Source organism: Anthonomus grandis, chromosome 9, assembly GCF_022605725.1.
Source record: "Anthonomus grandis grandis chromosome 9, icAntGran1.3, whole genome shotgun sequence".
Taxonomy (NCBI): Eukaryota; Metazoa; Arthropoda; class Insecta; order Coleoptera; family Curculionidae; genus Anthonomus; species Anthonomus grandis.
Window position 1 is genome coordinate 29,146,995 of NC_065554.1, and position 27,775 is coordinate 29,174,769.

At 32.3% G+C, this 27,775-nt stretch overlaps 3 protein-coding genes across 3 annotated transcripts in view; 1 reads left to right on the forward strand and 2 right to left on the reverse strand.

The window, feature by feature from the left end:
• Nucleotides 1–339: 339 nt before the first annotated feature.
• LOC126740183 (transcription factor BTF3 homolog 4) lies at nt 340–8,207 on the forward strand. The gene is made up of 2 exons (XM_050446114.1): nt 340–811; nt 7,501–8,207. The coding sequence occupies exons 1-2, from the start codon at nt 644–646 to the stop codon at nt 7,840–7,842; spliced, it is 510 nt and encodes a 169-aa protein (XP_050302071.1). The 5' UTR covers nt 340–643; the 3' UTR covers nt 7,843–8,207.
• Nucleotides 8,208–12,068: 3,861 nt separating this feature from the next.
• On the reverse strand, nt 12,069–20,831 carry LOC126740181 (kinesin-like protein KIF9). The gene is made up of 11 exons (XM_050446113.1): nt 20,555–20,831; nt 17,665–17,758; nt 17,379–17,607; nt 17,199–17,323; nt 16,910–17,130; nt 16,695–16,851; nt 13,360–13,680; nt 13,173–13,308; nt 12,690–13,042; nt 12,361–12,639; nt 12,069–12,310 (listed from the first exon to the last, which is right to left on the reverse strand). Exons 1-11 carry the CDS (start codon nt 20,782–20,784, stop codon nt 12,110–12,112), a joined length of 2,346 nt encoding a protein of 781 aa, XP_050302070.1. The 5' UTR covers nt 20,785–20,831; the 3' UTR covers nt 12,069–12,109.
• Nucleotides 20,832–21,034: 203 nt separating this feature from the next.
• The window catches only part of LOC126740180 (coatomer subunit alpha), a 48,552-nt gene continuing 41,811 nt past the window's right edge, over nt 21,035–27,775 (reverse strand). Inside the window, exon 18 of the mRNA XM_050446111.1 lies at nt 21,035–21,353. Coding sequence (XP_050302068.1) covers nt 21,117–21,353 — 237 coding nt within the window. The 3' untranslated portion in view covers nt 21,035–21,116. The remainder of the gene's footprint in view (nt 21,354–27,775) is intronic.

Genomic DNA, 27,775 nt, shown 5'->3' on the forward strand with positions numbered 1-27,775 from the left:
CCAACGTCAGCGCCATGTTGTGAATGTCTTGATAAGTTCGTAGACGTGGATTGACTTCACGTCAACTGTTGTTCCCCTTTTATTAATTATAAGAACGTGAAGCAAAAACCATATGAATTATTCTTAATTTTGAAACGTAGCAACACTATCACTATCCCCCTTTTATGCACTTAAGACCAGTGTGGAAATCTCGCGTAACAAACAAAGAAGAAGAGAACGTTGTCAAAATAATTCTTTTATCACGTCATAGGGGATTGTTACTCTTGTCTCTTTTTAAAAAGAAGTGAATTATTTGAATCATTTATATTAAATGTCTAAAAAGTGTAATTTTGTGAAAACAGTAAAATCAAACATAAACATTCTTAGCGTCTAATAAAATTACATAAAAACCGCGTTTAATATAAACCACTTTTTCCATAAAAAAAGTTTAAATTTGGCGCATTAAAGTCGCGCATGCACGTTTCCTCTGAAGGAAGTCCACCATTTTCTTTTCGTTTGCACCGGGCGACAAGCACGTGTGCTCCGTACAAAACCCCCTGCGAAAAAAGCCGATTTTACAATAAAAAAACACCGAAACCCGGTGTAAATTAGCGAGACAGTGTACTGATCTTTCCAGTTTTACGTACAAACCGTAGATTCGACCATGAACACTGACAAACTGAAGAAATTACAGTCCCAAGTGAGGATCGGCGGCAAAGGAACCCCAAGGAGGAAGAAGAAGGTTGTCCACTCCACCCAGGCCACAGACGACAAAAAGTTACAATCCTCCCTGAAGAAATTGTCGGTGAACACCATTCCTGGCATTGAGGAGGTGAGTTTTTTTTTAATCATTTTTGGGGCAGGTCAACTCCTACCAGTAAAATATTACCAAATATAGTCAAATTAGTAAGTTATTGTAGAAGGGTGCTACTACAAAACCACCAGTCATATTACTGAAGTCCCCACTAACCTTGACTAAAGGTTCATTGAAATTTGTGGTTATATACATTGAAATCTCATGGTTTATTAATAATTATTGCAAGCTTCACATATTTGAATGGTGTGTGACTCTTGGTAACAAACAACAGTATTCCCTTGAGGTTTTCCTGGATCTTGTAAGCAATATAGCAACTATTAATTTTTTTTATTGGCATCTTTTCATACAGATCCCATTTTTCATCAGGTGTATTAATATCCTCTAAAAGATCATCAATTCAATTCCACCACTGAAAGTTAGTGATATGTATATGACATTACTTTTGAGCTAAACATCTCATTTATCAAGACTGGCGGCCACAGAAAAATTTCTGTATAGGTTAATCTGTTAAACCTCAACCATTGAAGGTTATGATATTGATATATGGGAAATAATAATACCAAAATTTATGATAAACAAATCTGTATTTAATTGCCTTGTATAGTAACATTAAATTTAATACTATATGACTTATTGACATGCATTACATTATGGACAAATATAGTAAGGTCTAAGCCTGGACAGCATAAAGTTTGGACTCAATTATATTAAGATCCAAATTATCAGCATAAATATAATTATAATTGCATATTTTGAAAATGGGTGAGTTTTTATATACAGTAGTTCTCGGAAAGATACATAAGGAAGATAATATTGTTGAACTCTTTTAAATTCATAATAAGGTTACTATAATAAATAGGAGTAATCCAAGTGGCTATAATATTATGGCTGTGAATGTAAGAACAAATTCATGATATATAGAAAGTTCTTATGTCGGTTCAATAAATAGATATTCTGTAGGGCAGCATTAGTCAAAGTGTGCTTGGCGAAACCTCTGGTAGGGCTCTGCCAGCAGTCATAATTAATTAATGCATGTATTAAAGTGGACCTGTATCTATCTTTTTTTTTTTGATTATTAATAAACAATTCACATATAACTGCTTTTGCTTTTAGTTTAGAGTTTAGGGTTCCGTTAAAAATTTGGTTTTTTTAAAGGGTTCCATCACGAAAAAGTTTGAGTAACACTGCTGTAGGGTAAAGTTTTGGCTTATCTTATTAGTTTTCAAAATACACTTCTGTACAATATTTAATGGGTGCAATGCATTATTGTATAATCCTCCCTATACCAAAATGCCATATCTCAAAAATGATTCTGTTAAGAATTTATAAATGATAAGTATTTTTGAATCTAAAAATGTTAATTTAAATAGTAGACACTCAATACCGTGAACTCAAAAAAATAAAGGCTGTTCACTTTATCAATTTATTCATGTTAACGAAGGTTACACTTTATGTGTACTAAACATTTATAATTACCAAAAGTAACAGAAACAAAACGTAATTAACATAACATAAAGTTCATATTCTTACTTAAAAATATTATTTACTGTAAAGAAAAAAAAGATACCAAACTTTAAGAAATTAGTTTTTCTTAAAGAAGTCTGAAATTTTTGTTTGTTTTTTAGGTGGTTTTACTTTTAACATCACAGCTTTCTCTCTTAATTTTTTTAAGACTACAAGGTCATTTATGTCAATTTCATTTTCCTCTGCTGCCCACAGAATCTCTATATTAAAGGCATTAATTGCCCTATCTAATGAAATTTTATTTGAGGGTTCCTGCTCAACCTCATTTAATACTTCTGCTTCATCCAATTGACATTCTTCAATGTCGTCCTCTGCAAAATTATTGTCACACTGATTCCACTCTACAAGGTCAGAAGTTCATCTTCAAAAGTTCCCTAAAAAAAATTGTTATCTAAATTAAGACATAATATTGAAATATAAAATGACAAAATTTACCTGAGGTGTCAATGTATGTAAAAGACCAAGAGATTCAGATATGGGTTTCTGAGCAGTGCTGTCCCATTGGTGTTTTAGGAGAGAAAGAGGTACATTTTCATCATCACTATCTACATCATGTGTAGAGGGCACCACATTTAAAATGTTTTTGCAACATTTTTTGATAATTTGAGAATCAAGATGATTCCAAGCAGACATTAAATTGATCACTGCATCTTTTATTGTCAGATTTTTTAGGGCATCAATGACATTCATATTGTTGGCCACTATGGATGATAGAAGACCTTTTCTGTAGTACAATTTTGTTAGCCTAATAACATTTTGATCCATAGGCTGTATGAGTGGGGTGACATTAGATGGCAGGTACATGGTTATAATTTGTCCATCTTCACTTTTTAATTCTTCTTCGGTTGGATGCTATGGTGCATTATCCAGAAGAAGTAGAGCTTTCAATGGCAGACCTTTATTTTTTAAGAACCTCTTAACCTTCAAAAAAATTAATATGGTTGTACTAATCATAAAACAAAACTATAGATAAGGAAAACTTACCTGTGGTACAAACGAATAATGAAACCATGTTTTAAAAATTGTGGCAGTCATCCAAGCTGATTTAGAATGTTCGTAGTCAACAGGACACTCGAAATTTTTAAATGATCTTGGTTTTGCCGCTTTACCAATCACCAATGGTTTAATTTTATGGAGCCCAGTAGCAATAGTGCAAGGCAAAATGTTATTCTTTGTTTCTCCAATTTTCTACCAGGAGCTGTTTTTTCTTTTGACAAGACAAATGTTTTTTCTGGTAATAATTTCCAGTAAAGTCATGCCTCATCAGCATGGTAAACTTGATCCAGTGAGATTCCAAGCTCTGCTATTTTATTTTTTAGAGCCATTTTAAATGGGTCTACAAGCTCTGGTTGAGATGACAGTTTTTCCCCAGAAATTTTTAAAAAACAAATTCCAAATCTTTTTTTGAATCTTTGTAACCATCCCTCACTAGCGGTAAATGATTTATCCCTTTCATTGAGCTGTGAATAAATGGATTTTGCTTTTTCTTTAATCATGTCGCCACTTACCATTAAATGTTTATTCCGTTGGTCAAGAAACCACTTGTACAGTCTTTTTTCCATTCTTGGTAACTGGGAACCCTTTAGGGTTTGTCTTTTACCTGGTCCAACATACGTGTTTCTAACAGCACTAGAAATCAGTTCCTTTTTCTTTTTTATTTTGCAAATTGTAGATTTTGCCACACCATACTTTTTCGCTAAATATGTAACACCTTGTCCACTATTTAAGTCTTGAATTACAATAGATTTTTCATAGAGGGTTAAACACTTTGGTTTTTTAAGCGACATTTTGTTTAATTTATAAACGATCTAACACCAACACAATTTAAGTCACACTAATAAAAATCACTAAACTTCAAAAAACCACACTAACAGACAACGTAAACAAATGATGAAATGAACAACCTGCCTTGCTTAACACACAATAGATTCACGGGGCCTATCGATTCGAAGAACGCCAAAAACAGCATATCGGGGAAGCACCGGCTGCTTTCGCCTACGTTACTGGCGAACTATGGATCCAATTACATTTGTTTCCATTAACGGGGGATCGTTTGTTCACGGTATACGGTGGTCAATGCATAAAATAGTGCTGTTTGCGTTATGCGGGGTTTCCGCTATCCGATATTCACACTATCGAGCGTCTACTGTATTTTGAAATGTCCTGATTACACAACAACATGGATTTTACAGTGGTTGATCTGTGAAAATTGACCAAAAAATGGTCCAAGAATGATTAAAAAATTCAAATATTAAAATTTATTCCAAAAACCCAATTTGGTGACCATTAGAATTTGGCAGACAAAACTGGTCCTAGGTTAAAAAGTATTTGACCCACAAAAATGGTTCATATATCAAATTATTCCTTGAAAAACACTTCTTTCTTTAATAAAAACTGCATTTAAGTATTTCAGAATATCTTCCAGTGGTTCTCAAAAAACCAGAAAAATTAAGAAAAAAATTACCTTGAGACCAATATTGTTCCAGTTAAGCTATTTCTTGACCTAAAATCTAATTTTTGATATAAAATTCATCTAAAGAATCTCCTGTATTACAGTGTAAAAGAATTACAAAAATATCTCAAATATTTTAGAAGTTATAGAAAAAATGGTCCAAGAATGATCAAAAAATTCAAATATTAAAATTTAATCCAAAAACCCCAATTTGGTGTGTCCATTAGAATTTGACACACAAAACTGGTTCTGGGTCAGAAAGTATTAGACCCACAAAAATGGTTCATATATCAAATTATTCATTGGAAAACACTTCTTCCTTTAATAAAAACTGGATTTAAGTATCCCAGGATATCTTCCAGTGGGCCTCAAAAAACAAGAAAATTTAAGAAAAAAATTACCTTGAGACCAATATTGTTCCAGTTAAGTTATTTCTTGACCTAAAATCAAATTTTTGATATAGAATTCATCTACAGAATCTCCTGTATTACAGTGTAAAAGAATTACAAAAATAACTCAAATATTTTAGAAGTTTAGAAAAAATGGTCCAAGAATGATCAAAAAATTCAAATATTAAAATTTATTCCAAAAACCCCAATTTGGTGACCATTAGAATTTGGCAGACAAAACTAGTCCTAGGTTAAAAAGTATTCGACCCACAAAAATGGTTCATATATCAAATTATTCCTTGAAAAACACTGACTTAGTAGTGTATAAATGAGTTCAACATAACTTTTTATTTGTTAGTATGTGTGTTATAAGCTCAATATTCCCATGGATGTGCTTGTATCTAATACATGCACTAATAAATTCAATGTTTTGAATTTCCAAATGTTTAGTGCTAGATGTAAAACTTATGACCAGGTATTTAAAAACTTCTCAGGAATCAAACCTATTCATCAGAATTTTGAACTTCATTTAGTATACATGCTGCTGTCAGATCACTTAGAACAGTGAACACATTTAGCCTAGAAATTCATCATACAACGGTAGCAAGTCACATAAAAGAGATATTCAGCATTTTTTCCAAAAATAAAAAACATTAAAAATGGAGAAATGTGAGCACTCCCACTTTTAAAGTAGAAATCCGTTCTACTAATTAATTTTTGGTAATAGAATAAAAATAGATAAAATAATTATAGAGTGAGGACCCCCAACTTGGAACAAATTCATTTAAAATTCAGGAGTGTGTTCAAAAAAAAAAGGCACTTATTTTTTATTTTATTTTTAAATTCTTTATAAAATTATAAGTATATTTTGTACCACATCCTATATCATCCTATATCCTCAATATTTATTAAGAAATTTGCAACTAAATTTTTTATAAATAACCATGAATTTTTGGAACAGTTTATAAAAAAAAAAAAAACAACAAAATTAAAATAAATTGTTGACCATTAACTTCCGAACAGTAATCAAGTTGATATTCAAATTCTTGTTTATTTATTGTTTGAGGCCGGATTTGTTGTATTTCAGCTCTAATTCAATTTTTTAATTCTTCTAAACTCTCAGGTTTATCAAAATAAACTTTAGATTTTAGATAACCCCATAGATAAAAATCCAATGGTTAAATCTGGCGACCTTGCTGGCCATTCAATAAAACCCCCCTTTCCAGTCCATCTATTTGGGCAAATATTGGTAAGGTAATCTCGTACTGTTCACCAATTGTATAAGGGGGCGCCATCTTGTTGGAACCATATCGAATCTGCCGGTATAAATGGGTTTTTACCATTTGGATAAAGTGCAATTAAACTAGGTATTATCTGATTTTGAAGCAACTCTAAATATTTTTCAGGGGTAAGTGTGCCCTCAATAAAATAGGGACCCACAATTCCTGCCCATAAGTTTAACTTCTTGGGAAATTGCGTGTGACTTTGCATACTTCAGTGTGGATTTTCTGGTGCCCAATAATGAAAATCTTGCCTATTTACAGAACCATTTAAAAACAACTTGCCTCGTCGGAAAAAACAACTTAAAAACTGTGGGTTTGCATTACATTTATTCATCATTATTCTGCCAAACTCTATTCTGTGGATGTGATCATTTTCATTAAGCCCCTGAATTAAATGAATTTTATATGGATGCCATTTGTTCCTACGCAAATATTTTAGAACACATGATTTACTAACCGTCTAATCTGCAGCAACTTTTGTCGAGTTGATTTATATGAATTTTCTTGTAAATCAAGCAAAATATCTAATTTTCTGTTTTATGGAAGCGTGAGACAGTCCAAGTCATATTTGTCTCTAACATGACCAAAATCTCTTAACTCTTTTTCAATTTTGCTTACTACCGAACGTGTAATACGCCTCTCCGGATACTTATTGCTAAACAGATCGCAAACTTCGGCCTGTGTTCCTACCATCATCAAAATTTCAATTCTTTGTTTTTCAGTTAATATATTGCAACTTGCACTCGACACTTACTGACAGTTCTAAAAAAAAAAGTATGGCATTCTGTCTCCAAGTGATTAAATGGTGACAAGGTGTCAACAATCAAATATACAGTTGCAAATTTATTAATAATGTTAGTATTAGGTATAAGACATGGTATACAAAATATACTTAAAATTCTATGCAGGATTCAAAAATGGAATACAAATAGATGTTTCCATTTAAAAAATTGAAGTTGATGGTTGCTTATTTTAGACATAAATTCATCATCAAAAAATCGCTAATCGCTATAAAGGGACCAATGTAAATAAAGCAATTTCAATATATTCTTCCAGGTGAACATGATTAAAGATGACGGCACGGTGATCCACTTCAACAACCCGAAAACGCAGGCGTCGCTCGCCGCCAACACATTCGCGATCACCGGTCACGGCGAGAACAAACAAATCACCGAAATGCTTCCGGGAATCTTAAGCCAGTTGGGGCCGGAGGGCATCTCCCAGTTGAAACGTTTGGCCAGTTCCGTGGCCAGTGCCCAAGGAATCAGTAAGATCGTGCCGGAAGACGAGGAAGACGTGCCCGATCTAGTGGAGAACTTCGACGAGGCGAGCAAAGCCGAAGTCACCAAGAAAGACGAACCCAAAACCACCGAGGAAAAACCAAAGGAGAGCGCTTAATTGGTTAACTTGACCTTGTTTTTCCCCATATTTTTTTTTTTTAGTTCACTCAAGTACACTACTGTATCACCAGTTTAACAACCGAGATTCCTTACTGAGCAAGTCGGACTGTAATTTTATCGTTCAATATTTGTTATGGAAATGTAATGTACTTGGTCGGAATCTCAGTTAGTTGATACTGATTTTGGGGCAGGAAGTTCTTAGATTCAGGCAATTTAAGGACTAGCATAATACTGTCGTAAATAATATTGGATGTTTTAAAGGTGAACTACCAACTACGGTTTTTTTTTGTTAAAAGTACTTTTAGGAGGAAATGTCTTTGTTAGGGACTTTTCTGAGTAAATATATAAATATATTTAATAATGTGTGTGATGTTTTATTTTCTTTTTTCAGATCAAATTATTTTTTTGGGTCATAATAGTGTTTACACTTGTCAAAAGAATATTTAAAAGATATAATACGAGTTATGATACAGAACCTTGAGAAAAGCTTTTTGTTTAGGAACTCTTACAATAAGGCTTTTACTCTTATTTAAAATCTGAAAAAGAGTAAGAGATTATTAAATTACACATAGTAAGTAAAAATAATATATAGTCAGAGGTTATCTGGTCCATAACTGACAGTTAAAAGAGCAAACTTATAAATCTACATTACAATCAGCATGTAGGGATTATAGTGTAAAAATACACACTAAAATGGTTCAAAAACTGAAATAGCACTTTTAAACAGTTATAGATGTTTTCAGGTACAAAGGCAGACACAGAATTAAGACTGAAAATTTAGGAATTTATTTATTTATTTACGGGATGTCCCCATTCTAACAAAATTACAAAATAAATTATATCCTAACTATAAATGTATATAAATATGTAGCAGCCCAAGATACACAAATAAGATAAAACTTAAAAAAAAAATATAAAGCAACTAAAAACATACCATTGAATTAATCAAAATAAGAAAAGTAAAAGCAATCAAATTTATTTGATACTTAACACATAGTACTCAACGAGTAAACTCACTCACACCTTTTAAGTTTTGAAGGCTTTGAATCCACTAATCAAAAGCCTGATTAAATCTATTTCCCAACATGTGGAGTCAATTAATTGGAGAAAATTTACCATAGTTTGTGTGGTGATACTCAACCAGAAAAAGGGACGTCTCTCTAAGGACTCTGGTATTGCATCTAAAGTTTATCCGCGATAACAATTCAGGGCAATCAATAGCATTATTAATCAACTTGTTAAGAAATATCATATCACACCTAGTTCGATAGTCCTCAAGAGAAGTCATATTTAGCCTTGACTTAAGTTCCAATAAAGACTCATCTCGTACCTTTAATCTCCAGGCACAAGTCCTGAGAAATTTATTTTGGACCTTATCAAGACTGTAAATATGGTGAGCATAATAAGGGGACCAGACTATGGAAGAATAAGACATGACACTACGAATAAGTGTAACATATAAAACTCTGAAGGCAGCTAGTGAAAAGTCTTGAGTATTTCTAGTTATAAAACCAAGAGTACGAAGGGCTTTACTAGACAAACTATCTATATGGGGTATGAAAGGCAGGGACTTGTCAAACAACACCCCCAAATCTTTAATTAGCGATACTCTTGAAAGTATATTTTATCATTTATGTGGTAGTCAAATGGGACAACTTTTCTAGATTTAGTAAAAAAGATGTAAAGATGTAAGCCATTAGAGACAGACCAATGTCTGATTGTATCATCAGGCAATCAGACAAGTTTAAAATATGTAAAAATATCTTGAGGTCTGCAAATAATAGGAATTTGCAAAATTTGATAATACTAAAAATATCGTTAATAAATAAATTAAAGAGTAGAGGCCCCAAATGTGACCCCTGAGGCACCCCTGAAGTAACCAAAATACAAAATAGGTACTGAAAGTAAACCCCTTACATTAACAAATTGTATCCTTTTATGTAGGTAACTATTTAGCCAAGAAAGCAACCACTTAGGGAAACCATAGCATCTTAATTTAAAAATGAGCAATGAGTGGATGACTGCGTCAAAGGCCTTCGAGAAATCAGAATAGATGGAATCGACCTGATGACCCTTTTCGAAAGCCCTGACAATGAAATCATGATGTAATACAAGGTTTGTAGAAGTAGATTAACCCTGCTTAAACCCATGTTGCTCGTTGATCAAGAGACCTCTACAATGCCAATTAATATATTTGTTCAGGATAAACTTAAAAAGTTTAGGGATAGCAGATAAAATAACAATGGGTCTATTATTTTTTATATCATCCCTGCCCTGAAAGTTTTTAATTTTAAAGACAAATTAAATAATGTACACAAAGGTCTAGACAAACTATAAACACATCTTTTTAGGAAATAGGTAGGAACATTATCAGGACCATAACTCAGTTTGTCCTTAAGACCAAATATAGATTCAAAAACCTCAGACAGGGTGAACTGGATAAAAGGCATGTCGACAGAATTTGCTACTGGAAAATTAAAGTTAGTAAGATCAACCTCATCCGAGTGATAAACACTAGAAAAATAAGTTTGCCATATCCTTCCCCGAATCTGCTGAAATACCATTTAAATGCATAGCATTTGGGATACCATGACTTTTATTAAGGGAGTTAATATGATTCCAAAATTGTGTGGTGTCAGATTGAATTGACTCATTTAAGGTAGCAATGTAAGATCTATAGCATTGCTCAGTATAAACTTTACATTGAGTACGTAGGTTAGCAAACAGAATATAATCTTTAGCTAAGTTAGTACTTTTGAATTTAGCATGAGCAGTCTTTTTTGATAGAACAAGATTCCTTAATTCTGGGAAAAACCAACGAGGAAACCTGGAAGGTTTATATATTTTTTTGGTATATAGAGTGAGATTGCATATATAACTACTTCATAAAATTATTCACTGAATTATCGATGTCTGAATCATCAAAAATACTAATCCAGTCCACTAAAGAAAAATAATCATTCAAACTTACAAAATCAGCATTTTTAAAATCAAAATAAGTTGCACTATAATCCAACCTTTTAATCCTATCACTAACCCTAATATCGCAAATTGTTGCTAAGTGGTGAAAGTTGTTCGGAAGAAGATTGTCTAAAGCTTGTTAAACAGTTATTTTATGGCACTCGTCAATACTGTTAAAAATCAGATCCGGACATACACCATGATTGTTTGGAATAATGTTAGATTGTCGCATATTCAGATAAGAAAATGATTCACAAATTATTTTGGCTGGATAGGTCAGTGCGCACTCAACTAACAGACCCTCTTCAATTGAGTAATTCCAAGTGGCTAAGGGTAAATTGTAATCTCCAAATAGAAATACAGGTATATTGGGAAAATTGTCCTTATATACTTTCAACTGCTGAGCAATGGGCACGGTAGACTTCTTCTGAAGAATTTCTTGAGTATAAAAATATTTTTTTCTCAAGAATTTTTTTTCTTTAACAGGGTGCCTTATCCTGTTAATGGTGCTTATTAAAGAGCTTAACACACATGTACTGTGGTCTATTTTGGCCCTTTTTTTAAAGACTAGAACCTAGTTTTGGTTCTCTATATCGATGAGTAACAAAATTAACATTTCACTCGCGTTTTTTTTAATATTGCGACAAAGTTCAGGGGCGTGTTCCTTGGACGAAATTAAGCGAAAAAGTTCCTATACAGTGCGAACGTAAAGGTTGGAATAAATTCATTTAAAATTCAGGGGTATGTTCAAAAAAAAAACGCTCGGACATGTCGATTTTTATTTTTAACTGCGGGTTTTCTTACTATAATTTTATGTATACAGGGTGGCCCAAAAATAAGTTACGGTCATCAACGTAATTTTTTTAAATGTAAACACCTATTTTTTATTTTAGATTTAGGTTCTACATCAAATTCTAAGTACATTTCATTCACCATGTCCTATACCTAAACTCGACCGTTGACGATTGAACACAATAAAAGGCTATTTTTGGAAGAGTTATTTATATCAAGCAAGAATACATAAAAATATTTTAATTAATTTATTAAGTGTTGAAAATGGCTGCCACGAACCTCTTGGCAATATCCCAGTCGATGCTGAAATTCTTGTAAAACGTTATCGTTAAACGTTGTTAAACGTTATTTAAAAATTATATGTAAGCAGCAATTTTGCACCTTTTGTATACATTTAGATTCAATTTAAATCAAACAATTACTATAAACTCATACAATATATATATTTCCTAATGGAATAAAACACATTGGTAATCGTTTTACCGTTTATTTTCTCACAAACAATTCATATACTAAAACACTGATTTCCACTCGTTTTTCTTCTTCTCCTTCAATCGTTTTAGCATGCGCCGTTCCGATTTCATTAATCTCTGTAAATTTCTCAACAGTTGAGTCGATACTGATGGTTCTGGCACACGGTCCAAGGTTTCCCCCTGTTCGGTTTCTTCAACGTCGCACGTGCTCTCCAGATTAATAACAGCAGTAAATGGAATCTAAAATTATGTAATAAGCCCGTCATTTAATTGCAATGAACTTCACATACCAAATCTCGTTGAATTTCGTCAATTTCCCCGCTAGGAACACGATAATTGTCGACGCAGTACTGGTCAAATTGCTCCTCGGCTTTCTTGATTATCCGATGTCTGTTTTCCAAATAAACCTTAAACTCTTCTTGGGCAATTAAGGTTCTTTCTTGTTGGTCTGTCAAGGAATATTTAGCATCTTCCAAGCGATCCCGACACTCGGTTTCCGCGTACGATAATGTGAGGTCACCATATTCGTCTAATTCGTCTCTCCTGTTAAATTTCCTATAGGTGTGTGCCTAAGGCAAGTAAGGTCAATATGGTTTAATCGATAATTTTTTAAACTCACCATAATCAAATCATTTTTGCACTTGTCCAAAGCATCTTTACAAAGATTAAGCTTCTTAATTTCCTTGGTATAAGTAGCGAAGCTGCTTTTCACATCTTTCTCGTTCAACTTGTACTCCTCAATCAGTTCTTTGTAGTCTTGACTGTTTGTAAATTGCTTAAGAAGATCCTGCTTCTCCGGCATAATGTCCGGAATAAGTTGTCCCACTTCGGAGCTCTTTAAGCTGCCTCTGGATTCTCTTTTATCTATGGAGGTGTTGCTCGATTTCCTGAATTTAATACCGGCCGACTGTTTTAGGGTACTAGAGTTTGATTTTACGGATTTTTTGCGTCTGGGCGTGGACCTTTCGGTAACTGGTAGTAAGTTAACATAAGTTGAATTATTTTATCATTGACGACTTTGAACTTTTAAATAAAGAAAGATGTAGCTCAATATACCGTAGGCAGAAAGATGACAAACAACTAAAAACAACTAATACTTTACTGGTAATATCTTCACTTGGGAAGGACCTCCTGAGCCTCTTTTCCGACCCCATGCTGCCGTTTACAGGTTTCTCTTTGCCGCCACTAAGACTCTCTTTCGATTTAGTCTTCGACGATTTTCTTGAGATCTTACTAACCTGCAATTTAAATTAATAAACGCACATAATTCCCATTTAATTTCAACTTACCAAACTTTGTGCGCTACTTTTGGACCCCCTCCTCAAACTGGTATCGCTACGTTGTTGAGTTAAATTAAGCAAAGTTTGATTTTCGATTTTTAACTTGTCCAGGTCGTCCTGGTACGATTGGCAAATTCGTTTAACTTTATCCAGGACGATTCTCGTGTCTGCCACGTTCATTACGGTGATATCTGGCGTTTTGTTGATGAGAAATTCGTTTACCAGGCGGTTCAGGTGATCAACACGAGCCGGATTTAGGCCGGTTACTAAGTCTCGGTTTAGTAGAACTGAGTTTAGGTATTTCTCTTGTTCGATTGACTTTAGTTTGTTCTTGAGTGTGTAAATGAAAGTTTAGTTAGTTTTAATTTCAATTTGGGAATTTTGCTGTGATAGTTACTAAGTTATATATTTCCAAAAGCACCAGAAGAATTTGATAAGGATGCTTATAGGATGGCTAGAGTAATTACATGAAAATTATTGGTTTTTACAGGAGGAAAATCAACATCTTTAATAGTTTTTATTACAGAATGTAATTAAATAAAAGATGCTTTAATTTTTCTCTGTCCAACTCTAAAGAAAAAACTGTCAAGTGAAACATGGACTCAGGTCTATGAAACCAGTTGCCCCAACCAAGCAATGGAAGCCTTTATATCATAATTAATAAATTCAGTTTTGATCAATCAAAGAGAATTAAGCATTCCAAGGGTAATAAAAAATTCCTCTCCTGGATTACAAAATCATCTCCTGGGTTAATTACCTCTATAAAGCGAAGGAACCACCTAAAAAGACAATTGGTGAAAAACCCTATCCAAGTGCTTAAAACAAAATTTAAAGCCTACCGCAATAAATGAATTAAAAAAACAAAGCACGATTACTACAGAGAAGAGATAGGCAAATATAGTGGGAACTTGAAAGACAAAATGGAAACTCAGAATTACAAATATGAAGCTATTTCCTAGGAAGGTTCCTTGGATAGGGGGAACTTAGGGATTGTGTACAATTGGGCTTTAAGAAAGTAAAAGAATGGTAAGCTAGTTTTAAACTATCTCTTAACATCCAAAAAACACAGTATGTTGCTTTCTCTCCAAAAACAATAAATAGACCAATTGTAACGAACTTAAGTACCTTGGTATTATATATAATAGACCAGAATCTAAGATGGACGACCCATATTTATAATGTTGCATCCAAAATTAAATGTATTTTTTTTAATATCTACTTCTGTTTGATATAGTAACTTAGTGAATTATAGAGTCTAGGGACATTTTTTTTTGAGTAGCACTGTAAATTTAGGCGCAAACTTAATTCTTCTCATTTGCACATATACACATTTAGTTGTCTAGGTGTAAATCTAGATTAAAGAATATAGAATTTTGGAATTGAAAATCTGCGTTTCACAGTTTCATTCAAGGCATTTGATGACGTCAACGTCCCCATTTAAACGAAACATTAAATTCTACTGCCTGGACGAATTTTATCTTTTATTCCAGGCAGTTGATGACGTCATTCGTTCTATTCAAATTTAAGAGAATCCAGATTTCTCTTTAATATAGGAACTCAAAGAATAATGAAAATCCTTCACTCACGACCACTAACTCCTTATTTTGACATAAAAAAATTACTATTATTATTATTTTTGATCTCCCTATACACTTTTTTAAAAAACGCTGAAATAGGTGTCTAATCATTTTAATTGAAGAATATTTTTGCAAATTTTCAGCTCCCTAGCTTTCTTTGTTTTTGAGTTATGAGCATGTAGAGAGGATTTTTTAAAAAAAAATCATATTTCTTCAAAAAAAAATTGTTTTTCATCTCCCTGTATATTTTTTGAAAAAACGCTGAAATAAGTGTCTAATCATTTTAATCGAAGAATATTTGTGCAAATTTTCAGCTCTCTAGCATTCTTGGTTTTTGAGTTATGAGCATGTCAATAGGATTTTTTGAAAAAAAATCAAATTTCTTCAAAAAAAAATTGTTTTTCATCTCCCTGTATCTTTTTTGAAAAAACGCTGAAATAGGTGTCTAATCATTTTAATTGAAGAATATTTGTGCAAATTTTCAGCTCCCTAGCTTTCTTGCTTTTTGAGTTATGAGCATGTTGATAGGATTTTTTGAAAAAAAAATCATTTTTTCAAAAAAAAAATGTTTTTCATCTCCCTGTAGATTTTTTGAAAAAACGCTGAAATAGGTGTCTAATTATTTTAATTGAAGAATATTTGTGCAAATTTTCAGCTCTCTAGCTTTCTTGGTTTTTGAGTTATGAGCATGTTGATAGGATTTTTTGAGAAAAAATCACATTTCTTCAAAAAAAAATTGTTTTTCATCTCCCTGTATATTTTTTGAAAAAACGCTGAAATAGGTGCCTAATCATTTTGATTGAAGAATATTTGTGCAAATTTTCAGCACCCTAGCTTTCTTGGTTTTTGAGTTATGAGCATGTTGAAAGGATTTTTTGAAAAAAAATCAAATTTTTTCAAAAAAAAATTGTTTTTCATCTCCCTGTACATTTTTTGAAAAAACGCTGAAATAGATGTCTTATCATTTTAATCGAAGAATATTTGTACAAATTTTCAGCTCTCTAGCTTTCTTGGTTGTTGAGTTATGACCATGTTGATAGGACTTTTTGAAAAAAAATCAAATTTCTTCAAAAAAAAATTGTTTTTCATCTCCCTGTATATTTTTTGAAAAAACGCTGAAATAGGTATCTAATCATTTTATTCGAAGAATATTTGTACAAATTTTCAGCTCTCTAGCTTTCTTGGTTTTTGAGTTATGAGCATGTTGAGAGGATTTTTTAAAAAAAAATCACATTTCTTCAAAAAAAATTGTTTTTCATCTCCCTGTACATTTTTTGAAAAAACGCTGAAATAGGTGTCTAATCATTTTGATTGAAGAATATTTGTGCAAATTTTCAGCTCCCTAGCTTTTTTGGTTTTTGAGTTATGAGCATGTTGATAGGATTTTTAAAAAAAAAATCATATTTCTTCAAAAAAAAATTACTTTTCATCTCCCTGTACATATTTCAAAAAACTGAAATAATTATTATATAATATAATATAAGCTAATATAAATATTGGTGCTTAATAAACGAACAATAGCCTCTTGTTTTCTAACCAACCAACGTTACCAATTTTTTTCGGTGACGAACTGGTGATAACCAATTATGTCTGCTGAATGAATAAAAATCTTCATATCGAAATTTGCATATGAAAACCTCGAATTTAGTAGACACTATACCAATACTAAAAATTTTTGAGGTATACCAATGGTTCATACATGAAAGAAAGGACCCTCTATTAGACTATTCCCATTATTTTTAACTGAAAATTCTATGATATACTTACTCGTAAATACTCCAACTCAACCTCTTCATTAACATCAAACTGGATCGGTTTCTTCTTCATTTTAAGACCCTGCACGATATTTCCGAACCGCAGCATAGACAGCGTGATAATCAAATGATTCAATTCACTCGAATCCACTTTAATATGACCAATAAATCTGTTAAATGAAATCATTATTTAGTGGAATTTATCTACTGGAAAAACACTTATTAAACCTTAAAAGACTCTGATTAGAAAAATCCCCTGCTAAATAATACATTAAGGCATTGGTGCGTTGTCTGATCCGGATATTCTTGGGGATGTTCTCTCTGAGGCATAAGGCGAAATGTTCCAGTTGGGATTTCGTGGTGTTGGCGATGCCCAGTTCGTGTGGGGTTTTACAGAGTTGTTTGATGTTTTGGCAACTGTCGTTACCCGCCATATCGACGATGTGTAACTAGGAAATATCGCTTGAGTGACAATACACTCTATGAAGAGTAATAGGAACTAATAACAATATCTTACCCGGGAATAAGTTTTTGTTGGATCAGTCAAATCCATGTTTTTCCTGATAATAATAAAAGTGGCCACACTGGTCGCTATATTCGACAAATATTTACAGTGTTCTTTAAAGTTCTTTCGACCCTCGGCTGAAACCCCGTAATAATTAGGGTAAAAAATGCCACGTGTCGACACGTTTTTTACCCATAAAAATACACCTTAGGGCATCGAGTTCCTCTTTTAAAGCCACCCTCCTTACATCCCGGCATTTCGCAATGTCCTTGGGCACATTACGAGAGTCCCCCAGCAGGTCCAACGCATGCGTATTGTAAAATTCCACATAAGACATTTGAATGGTGACTTTCATGTTTGGGGGCTCTTTTCGCTTTAGAGCGAACAGATCTGCGACGGTTCTTGGAAGAATTCCGAATTCCTTATTAAAATAACATGATTTGAGTAACTGTATATGAGTGAGTTAACACGATAATACCTCTTCTGATAAATAAAGGCCACTGGTGCTAAACGTTTTGCCACACCCAGATTGGCCAAAGGCAAAAACGACCGCGTTTTGACCATTTAAAACGCTAAAATCGAAATGGGAGATAAACGGTACGTCACTGGCGTAATTCGGCCAATCGGCAGAAGGAATTAGTGGGAGTAGGTGGGAGTTAATTGATAATCTTTAGGCGAGGGAGGCGTGTCTAGCAGTGGCGTGCATTTCATGATTTTTTATTAGTAATTAATGGTTTATTTTATGATGGGAATTTGGAGAATTTTTGTCACTTTTGGACAATAGATCTTATCAACTCACATTAATGTTAATTATATTGTTTCTTTATATGATCCCCAGGACTGTATAAAGTAGATTATAAGCGTCATAGCAATAATTAATAACAAACGGACTAATTAACATTTGTAACCTATAGGGTGTTTGGGAAAAGGGAAAAGTGCCAAACAGGGTTGGACAAAACTATTTTAATACTGTAAAGATATAATTGGGGTAGATTCCATTGTTAAGAGTTACAGTGGCTTATTCATAGCTGGGTAATTGGATGTCAAAAATTAATTATTTTATTAAAACGGCATGAATTTCGATACATGTTAACATTTTATTTATTCTGTAGCATTAAATGCATATAGGACTTAAGCAAAATGACTTTAAAATGGGGTGAAAATATAAGAGGTGTCCAGAAAGAAGTCAAAAGACTTCAAATGCCTGGAAAATGGTTTTAAATACCTAGAAGAATTAATTGGCTTTTATAAAAGGAATGCTTGTAAATATCTGAAAGAAATTTTAAAATGTTCAAATGCCTGAAATAAAAAGGAAAATAACTCTAAATACTATATACAGAATAAGATGCTGATCCTAAAGGGTATTATCCTATTAGATGATTGATTTTTAAGTTATGTCCTAAACTCGTTAACTTTTGAGCTACAGAGTGTTGAAAGTTGTGATCCTTAAAACCAAATGTAGGACATCCTGTATTAAATTTTTTTTAACTATTTAAGAGTATAGTACCGCTAGACTAGTAGTGGAGTCGTACATTAAGGTAAAATAAAAATCCTCCACTTGTTTAATAAAAAGTTTAAAATTGGTCTCAGTTATACACCCCAGGGTTTGACTAAATGTCAAAAAACCCTTTATTTATTTTTTTTTTGTATTATTATTTATTTCTAAGTAAAAAAAATTAAATAAAAATAATAATAAATTAAAGGTGTTTTGACATGGACTCAAACGATAATACCTCTTCTGATAAATAAAAGCCACTGGTGCTAAACGTTTTGCCACACCCAGATTGACCAAAGGCAAAAACGACCGCATTTTAACCATTTAAAACGCTAAAATCGACGTGGTAGATAAGAGGTACGTCACTGGCGTAATTCGTCCAATCGGCAGAACGAATGACTGGGAGTAGGTGGGACTTAATTGATAATCTTTAGGCAAGGGAGGCGTGTCTAGCAGTGACGTGCATATTTTAATTTTCGTGTTTTCTTATTAGTAATTAATGGTTTATTTTATGATGGGAATTTGAAGAATATCCACTGTTCTCTGCTTTTTTTGGTTACTTTTTTTGATCTTTTCGACTAACAACTCAGGACTATATAAAGTAGATTATAAGCGTCATAGCAATAATACTAAAGAAGCAGAATGGAATAAGATTTTTCTAAATTGAACGGACTAATTAACATTTGTAACATATAGGGTGTTTGGAAAAAAGGCGTGTTACACCCAAAATGCAAAAACCATCAAAATACTTTGCTATTATATATGCTGAACTTACCTAAACAGATTGTTTCAAAAACCACAGAAAAACTATCAAATTTGTAAAAAAACAGTGTCAAAAACCAACAACGTGCCCGCTTTTCGGCGTTTACAATCAGAATGACCTCCAAAAAGCGTGTCGCTGCCTGTCAAAAAATTGTTATAACCTTAAAATACCCGCTAATGACAATTTCCATTAAAAACGGGACAGATAGCGCCCAGCAGATGTTATGAAATGTATGTTGGGATTTATTTGTCCCATTGGGGCCGAAAGGGTTAAATACACTTTGTCTAGCTAAGGAAAGGTACAGCACGTGTTGTTCGGTATCGATCGCCCTGATTTGCATATAAACAGTGCCGTTGCGTTAATTCTTATATTTGTGCTCTGTGCTCTAAAATTAAAATTAAAAAAAGGCGCGCTACTGTCGCTAATCGCGCGTTATTAAGGGACAAAACTTGGGGCAGCTTTGAAACAGATGGTGTACCTTTCCTTAGCTAGACAAACTCTACGTACACGACCATAATTTTGGCTACTTTGGAGGAATAGCTCTAAGTATCATCTTAAGTGTGAATGCCTCAAAGTTCAAATTCCTGGAATACATAATCAATTACTTTAAAATTTTTAAGATGATGAAAAAAGATCTTTAACCTTCAAATATGCCTGAAACTGAATAAAAAATTATTTCCAAATACTCCAGAAGCATATGAAATATTACTTAAGTAATTGGAAGAAAGTCAAAAATGCTTCAAATGCCTGGAATAAACCAAAGAATAAGTCCAAATGGCTGGGATATATAGAAAGTTTTAGAGTTAGAGTGTAAATACACCCACAAAAAATAAAAAATATCAGGAAAACCCTTATAATCTTTCAAATATAATTGAAAAATAGCTTAACAGTCTGGGACATATAAGAAGACTTTAATGGACTGAAAGGTGTGAAAAATAATGTTGAAATGTCTTAATTTGATTTGTGCTTTGAATAGATCATTTACTTTCACACAAAAGTAGCTGAAGTACAAAAATTAATGTGTAAATTACAAAAAAAGATTTTTGACTGTGTCCTATCCACCTATCGTTTATCTCCCACCTTCTGCCCTAACACCCTCATCATATTTACTCTTCTAAAACTCCCTCCATCACCCTCTGATAAACTTGTTCCTGTTTCGCATTGAAGAACAGCCCATCAGTCGGGAATTGCCAGTAGTTCTTTTCTCTGGTGTCGGTGTTGATTTCTTGCAAATGTCGCACGTAAATCGCGTTATTTTCCTGGTCTAATTTCATGTACTTAAAATTGATCGTTTCTGTGGGAAATACGCGAAAATAGACGCGTTTCTTTGGCGAGGACATTTTGGCTACTGTTGTGCGTCAAACTCAAACGTCTTAACTGGGGACTATGTTCAAAAGTATAAAGGACTTTTTTAAATAAAAAAAATGGTTTGAAGTGAGGTTGTATATTACACAGCTCAGTTACTCGCTAGAAAGGTCTCATTTTAGAATTTTCATACACAGCATTTGTTTAATCTAACTAGTTTACTGCTTGTTTCGTATTCGAAACCTCAAACCTTAACAAGTATATTACGTCCACATTCAAACCTCCTTTAATACTTCCTATATTAATATAATAATATACTTAGCAATTAATGTATAAACAGAAAATAATTCGTAAACAAACAATCTATCTATCTAAATTGATGCATACTTATCCGCAACCCGATACAATCTTTCCCGATTTCGGCCACGTGACACACGTTGCACAGGTTCCCTTTGTATTTGGGCAAATAGCTGGTGCCGCATAGTGGGCACTTTTCTTCCGGTTTTCCTCTGTAGATCGGAGTGTACGAGTGGCCGCAAAGATTAAACGGGTTGTGCTCGTCGTATTGGAGTTGCAGTTCGTCGGTTGGTGTGGCATCGCAAGCCTGGAAAAAATAGTAACAAAAGTATGAAAATCATTATACTATTTTTTATAAGAGTGTAATCATTAGCAAATTAAATGATACGGCATAAAAGCACGTTAAACTCGTTTTTTGCGGATTGTAATTGCGTTTAGGTATTTTGTTGTTCACAAAATTCAAATTCATTTATTGCTCTTTTGATTACATAAGTAATATAAGGTCATCGATTTAAGGATAGTACTAGAATTAAGATTAAGTTAAAAAGTTTAAATTAAAATAGTTAGTAAAATAAAAAGTAAAAGTCACACCACTTAACACTAACTTCACCAGCAAACACAGAGTTATCAAACTAGGTATATATTACAAAAAAAAATCTGCTAGCAATATGGACAGTTAAATCCAAACAGATTAAGCTTATCTGAATGTGTTATGTATTCACCCACTGAATAAAAAGGGTGCTGAACAAAAAACGTCCCAGCCTTGTATATTTTGATACACATATAATAGGGACTCATTTCATACATGGTTGTCTTATGTCTAGGCACTGCAAAATCGAATCTATTTCTTGTCTTATTACTGTTAATATTTACATCACAATTTTTTTGAAAGAGATGCTTGTGTTTGGAGGCAAAACAGCATACCCTGTACAAGTAAAGAGAATATATTGTCATAATTCCTAATTTTTCAAACAAAGGAGCACAATGCTCTCGAAAAGCCGATCCACACATTGTCTGTACAATTCTTTTCTGAATAACAAATGTTCTTTTTATCGACTCTGCATGAGATCCCCAAAACATTATGCCATAGGCTATACGTGAATGTACATAATATGCATAATAAAACTGAATTATTGATTCCCTACTGACAATGTTTTTTTAAGTTGTAAATAGCGAAGTTTGCCGACGTTATCTTTTTACATATTTCATCAACATGACTTTACCAATCTAAATTTTTGTGTAAAGTTAGACCCAAAAACTTAGTTTCGTCCGATTCATATACAATAATCCCATCGATGTTTAGGGGCACATTATTATCAATTATTTTCAAAGTCTGCCTTTTGATTTGAAAATGAATGAATTTTGTTTTGTTTGAATTAAGGACTAACTGATTTTGCTCACACCACGTTTGCAAGATCTAAGGCTATTTGACAATTTTTGTGGGATATTACGCGTGATGATGGCTAGTACTGTATATCGTCCGCCAATGTCATCATTTAAGCTGTTGCAAAACACAATAAAGAAAAGTGGGGACAAAAGTGAGCCCTGTGGAGCACCGGTATCTACGTCTATAAAACGCGATTGGAATGTATAATTAACAATACAGTTCTTGTCACTTAATCTCAACTGACTGAGGCCTGTAGCTCAGAAATGACTAAATCCAATTAATTTCTTTGCCCTTTATTCCCGCAGAAAACAGAACCTTGATAAGACGGTCATGATCTATCATACTGAAGCCGTTGCTTAAGTCAAAATATATTCCCAAGGCCCTGAGGCCTTGGAGTGCATTTATATGACTAAACGGTCCAGTTTCAGTCGATCTATTATTTAGGAAACCATGTTGCGTTGTACTAAAAATGAGAGTTTATTTAGATATTTAAGAAGTCTATCATTGAATGCTCTTTCAAAGATCTTGGAAAATACCGATGGAACAGCTACTGGTCTATAATTACTCATATTATTTCTATATCCTTTTTTTATATATAGACATAACCCTAGTTTTTTTTAGTATAGATGGAAATAAATAATATACAAATTGGTAGACAAATTGCGGGAGCGACTTTAAAATGTTGCATGGTATCTCATCAATTCCTGCTGATTTCTTGGAACAAGTCTTATTAATTATATTGTAAACTTTATAGACATCTACTGGTTCTATGACAAAATTTTGTTTGTTTTTAGTGAACGGGGTTTGTACAGGGTTGTGAATTTTTTCTGGTGTAGGAAGATCACAAAAGTGTCCACATAGCTCATTAGCGTCAATGATTTGTTGGCCACTTATGTTTATATCCAAGGAGGATGATTTATTAGCTTTGCCACTTTCTTTTTTTAAAATATTCCATACACATTTGCTTTTATTTTCAGAATTTGTGATTTGAGAGTCATACAAAACTTTCTTATTATTTAGGATTTGTGCTTTATACTCCTTTCTTTTTTCAATATATTTTTTGTTTATTTCAGCATTATATGCATTTTTTTTTTAACCAATGAAGATCTTTTATTTGTTCAGAAAGCTGCAATACCTTCTCATCAATCTGCAATACCTTTTTTTTAGAAAAGCTAAATTAAAGAAATGGATAAAGATATCAAAAAATGATGTAAACATGTCATTTGTGCTGGTATGGCGAAAAATGTCATTCCAGGGTTTTTTGGTAAGCAGGAGAAATATTCCACATTTTCTGGTGTAAAAGATCTGAATACCCTCGCCTTTCCATCGCCATTCTCACAATCTCCAATAACAAAAAGGGTCAGTTCAATACATTCATGATCTGATAATCCAGCATTGTAAATTTTTGTACTTAAATCTATATCAAAGTTTATAAAAAAGTTATCAATGACAGTTGCCGTTATGTTTAATTATGAGAACATTTTAACTATTCTGAATAACAAAAAAACAAATTTATTCTTTAACGAAACTACAACAAATTACAGGAAAAAACTTACAGCAATTTATATGACTAGACATAGCAAAGAATAAAGAAAATAGGTTTTAAGCTCCACTATGTTGCTGAAAAATCCAAAAATTCCTGAACCGAATAAAATGCATATCCAATCAGGAATTCTTTAGATCCAATTAATTATTTGTTGGAGGTGTATTTTTCTTTCAATATGCATTTCATTCAGTTCACACACTTTATCCCTCCTATACATGAAGGTGAGACCTGGCTTACAGTTAATCTGCAGTATGGAAAAACTAAATTCTGTGCCTCCCTTGTTGAATATTGATGACTGGTGCAGTGTTTATCAAAATTTGATTTAACAAATATTATTAATTGGTGTTTATACCGGGTGGCACAGGAAAAAGAGAACACTTAATAACTTTTTTACTTTTTAAGATAAACTAATGAAATTTGATATATTGATGGAATTTTTATAAGAACATCTTTAGTTGTTTTCCGTCAGTTCCTGTTTAACCGGAAGTGACAGCAACTTTCTTATTTTAAATGAGACGCGTATTTCGATAGAAAATAATATTCTGAGAACAATGACACTACATTCGCTACTTTTTGTTCTATACTTAAAGAAAAAATCAATTTTTTAAATTCAAATCACAGAAAAATAGTTTTTATTGCATTTTATGACTTATATCTTTTACCCGCATATTTAAAATATCCGAGTCGGTAATTTTGACATTTTACTTTATTATTTTAAATAGCACGTTATTAGGAACAACCACTATTGAAATAACTTATTTTTTTCCCAATAATTTGATATCATTATTTTTTAAATCGGTTAATAAATAAGCCCATAAGAAGAAAAAAATTAAATCATATAAATAAACGCATTTAATTAATAGAAATCGTATGGAAGGCTTGTTGTGACGGGTTCTTCAATTGCTTTTTTTATTTAATTTAATTTGCCGCAGTTTTTCAAAAGAATTTTAGTGTTTACTAATATTTGAAATGGTTACTGACTGTATTTCTAAAAAACTGCATTTCAAAAGTGGTTGTTCATATTAACGTGCTGTTTAAAAAAAAATAAAGTAAATGCCAAAAATACTGGTTTGAAAATTTTAAATGGCCTATGTTTCTTAATTGCCTAATTAAGAAACATAGAAAACTTATTTTCTCACAAACTTTATCAATATGACTCTGCCACGTTATTTTCTGATCAACGTTGAGCCCAAGAAACTTTACACTTGAAGAGCTTTCTGTTGTTTTGCCTGCTAGTTTAGCTACAAGATTATACAAGAATTACAATATTCACATATTAATAATAAATGTGTAACTATTAAACCCGTATGCACTATCCACTAGTCAAGCCATGACTCAAAATTTGATCATTGATATGATTCTTGTACTGAAAAAATAGCTTGGTAACAAAAAATCAATTAAAAATGGATGAAATTGTAAATTTTTCCTCAGAAGAAATTACAGATATTAATACGAGATGTAACAGCATATAATAACATACCATCGAGATTTAAAAATAAACCATTATAACAATTATAGGAGCACCAAACCCAGACATCGTAAAAGTAGAGTTATTAGTGAATACACAAGGTAGGAACTAGCTTGTAATTTTAGTGTAAATTAAGTTTAGCTGGTAAGTTTTTATAAAGCTTATTGTTTCTGTTTCTTTTTACAGTGGATCTGATGATGTCTAGTATAGGCGAAACACGTGTAATCCTCTGACTAATTTAATAAACTTGAGACCTGTGAGTTTATTTCATTACTATTTAAGTCTCCATATTTACTTCGACCTGTTTTCACTTGAAATATCAATTAGAATCAGAGCCCTATTTTAATAACTAAATTGTAGTGAGGGATTTTGTTTTCCTAGATGTATGCTGTTTTTTCTATTAAATGTAATTACATTTATGTATATATCAATAGTGGTTGATAGGATTATAAATAAATGAATGAATAAGTTTAACGTTTGACGTCTGTAATGAAATCCAAAGTATGGCAATGAGATTTATCCCGCCATTTCTATCCCGATTTATTTTTACGAATTTTAGGGAAAATAAGGCAGTAAATGAAAGACCTTAAATATCAGATCTTTATATAAATAATGTCTGATAAAAAAACAGTTAAATTGCAATTACAGAAATGTCACACCGCTTTAATTTTAAAGAAGTAACCTTTGAATTTTTTGTTATCTTTCAAAATAGTTTGTCAAACTATTAATAAACCGTGAAATCATATAAAAAAAGTATTTAAAGTATTTTCGAATTAGGAAGGAGTTTTGATGGTATTATATAGCTGAAGATTTGCAAAATAAGTATATTTTGTTTATATTTTTAATTTAATTTAGTTTTACTTTAATTACCTTGATAACGGTAGTCGAAATGTTGGATCAAATTAGGTATTTTTAAAAAAAGTAGGTCGTCTCGTTGTTTTTATCTTTTTTTAGTTTTTTGTTTTATACAAAACCTCAATAAAAGTTTGTATATATCCGCTTTTGCACAGAAATAAGACATAGTAAGCAAAAATATATATTTGTTTCTCTTTAAACAAACTGGATCAAGTTAATTAATTTGACAAAAGTAATAAAAGGATAATTAAATATGTATTGCATTTTCTTCATGCAGGCAATCGCATAGCTCATTTTCTTTTTAGGTTTAAAAATTTATCGAGGTATCCACATTGGCCCCGGTATTGTAAAAGGTTTTTGTCTCACAAAAAATTTTCCCTGTTTCGCCAACCATTCCCAAAATGCTCCATCAAATGATTTAAACTTTTTTTCTGGTATGGAATTACCTAGTGGTACCGTGCTAAGCTGTATGTTGTCTTCTGATTTTCCCTTCTTAAGAAGTGATTCCCAAACTGTGTCATCCAATGATGTAAACCGATAAAACTGAGACATATTCATTTTAACAGTGGTTTTGTTATGTTCATTCTCAATTTTTTTTTAAGTGAATTTTTTTGAATTCTGAAATTCCCTTTATTTTTTTATATACCTTTTCCAGTTCTTTAACATTATACATTTGCCAGTCAAGGCCTAGTGTTTTTACCAAACTCACTTCCGAATATATTTCAACGTATTTTTGAACTTAAAACACTAAAAGAACATTTTTATTTGACTGGTCTTACAGGAGTTAAAAACGCGTGGAATCACAACTCAACGTCGAAACAACAACTACTAGAATAGATAATAAAAAGTGCAATAGAATATGCACAACTTGTTTATTTGAATATATTCGGTTTTGTTCCAAATGCCGAATTTTACTTAACGTTTAAATGGGATTTATTCGGTTTTGCTTCCAAACAAATATATGAACCTACAGAAATGATAACAAAAAACCAAAAACCGTCAAAAAACGACAGTGAATTTTATTTGATTAAAATAATTATGTAAGTACGTTTGTATTGATAGGATTATAAATAAATAAATAAGTTTAAAGTTTGACGTCTGTAATGAAATCCAAAGAGATTTATCACGCCATTACTATCCAGATTTATTTCTACCAATTTTAGGGAAAATTAGGCAATAGACCTTAAATATCAGATCTTTAGAGAAATATTTGTAATTTTCCAGGCTGATATAAAAACAGTTACATTGCAATGGCAGACATTTTTATAGAGAACAAATTTCTACTGCCTGGAAGAAATTTGTTATTATTTTTTTTAAATATCGTATTAGTTAATATTTTTAGAATGTAAATACATTGATTGATAAGTTTTTTCAATGTCTTGCATATAAGCTTTCAGAAACGCAACATTTTCCAAATTTAACTTGAGCTGTATCCCCAACGAGTACTGAGATTCCTAGGATTTAGGCATAATG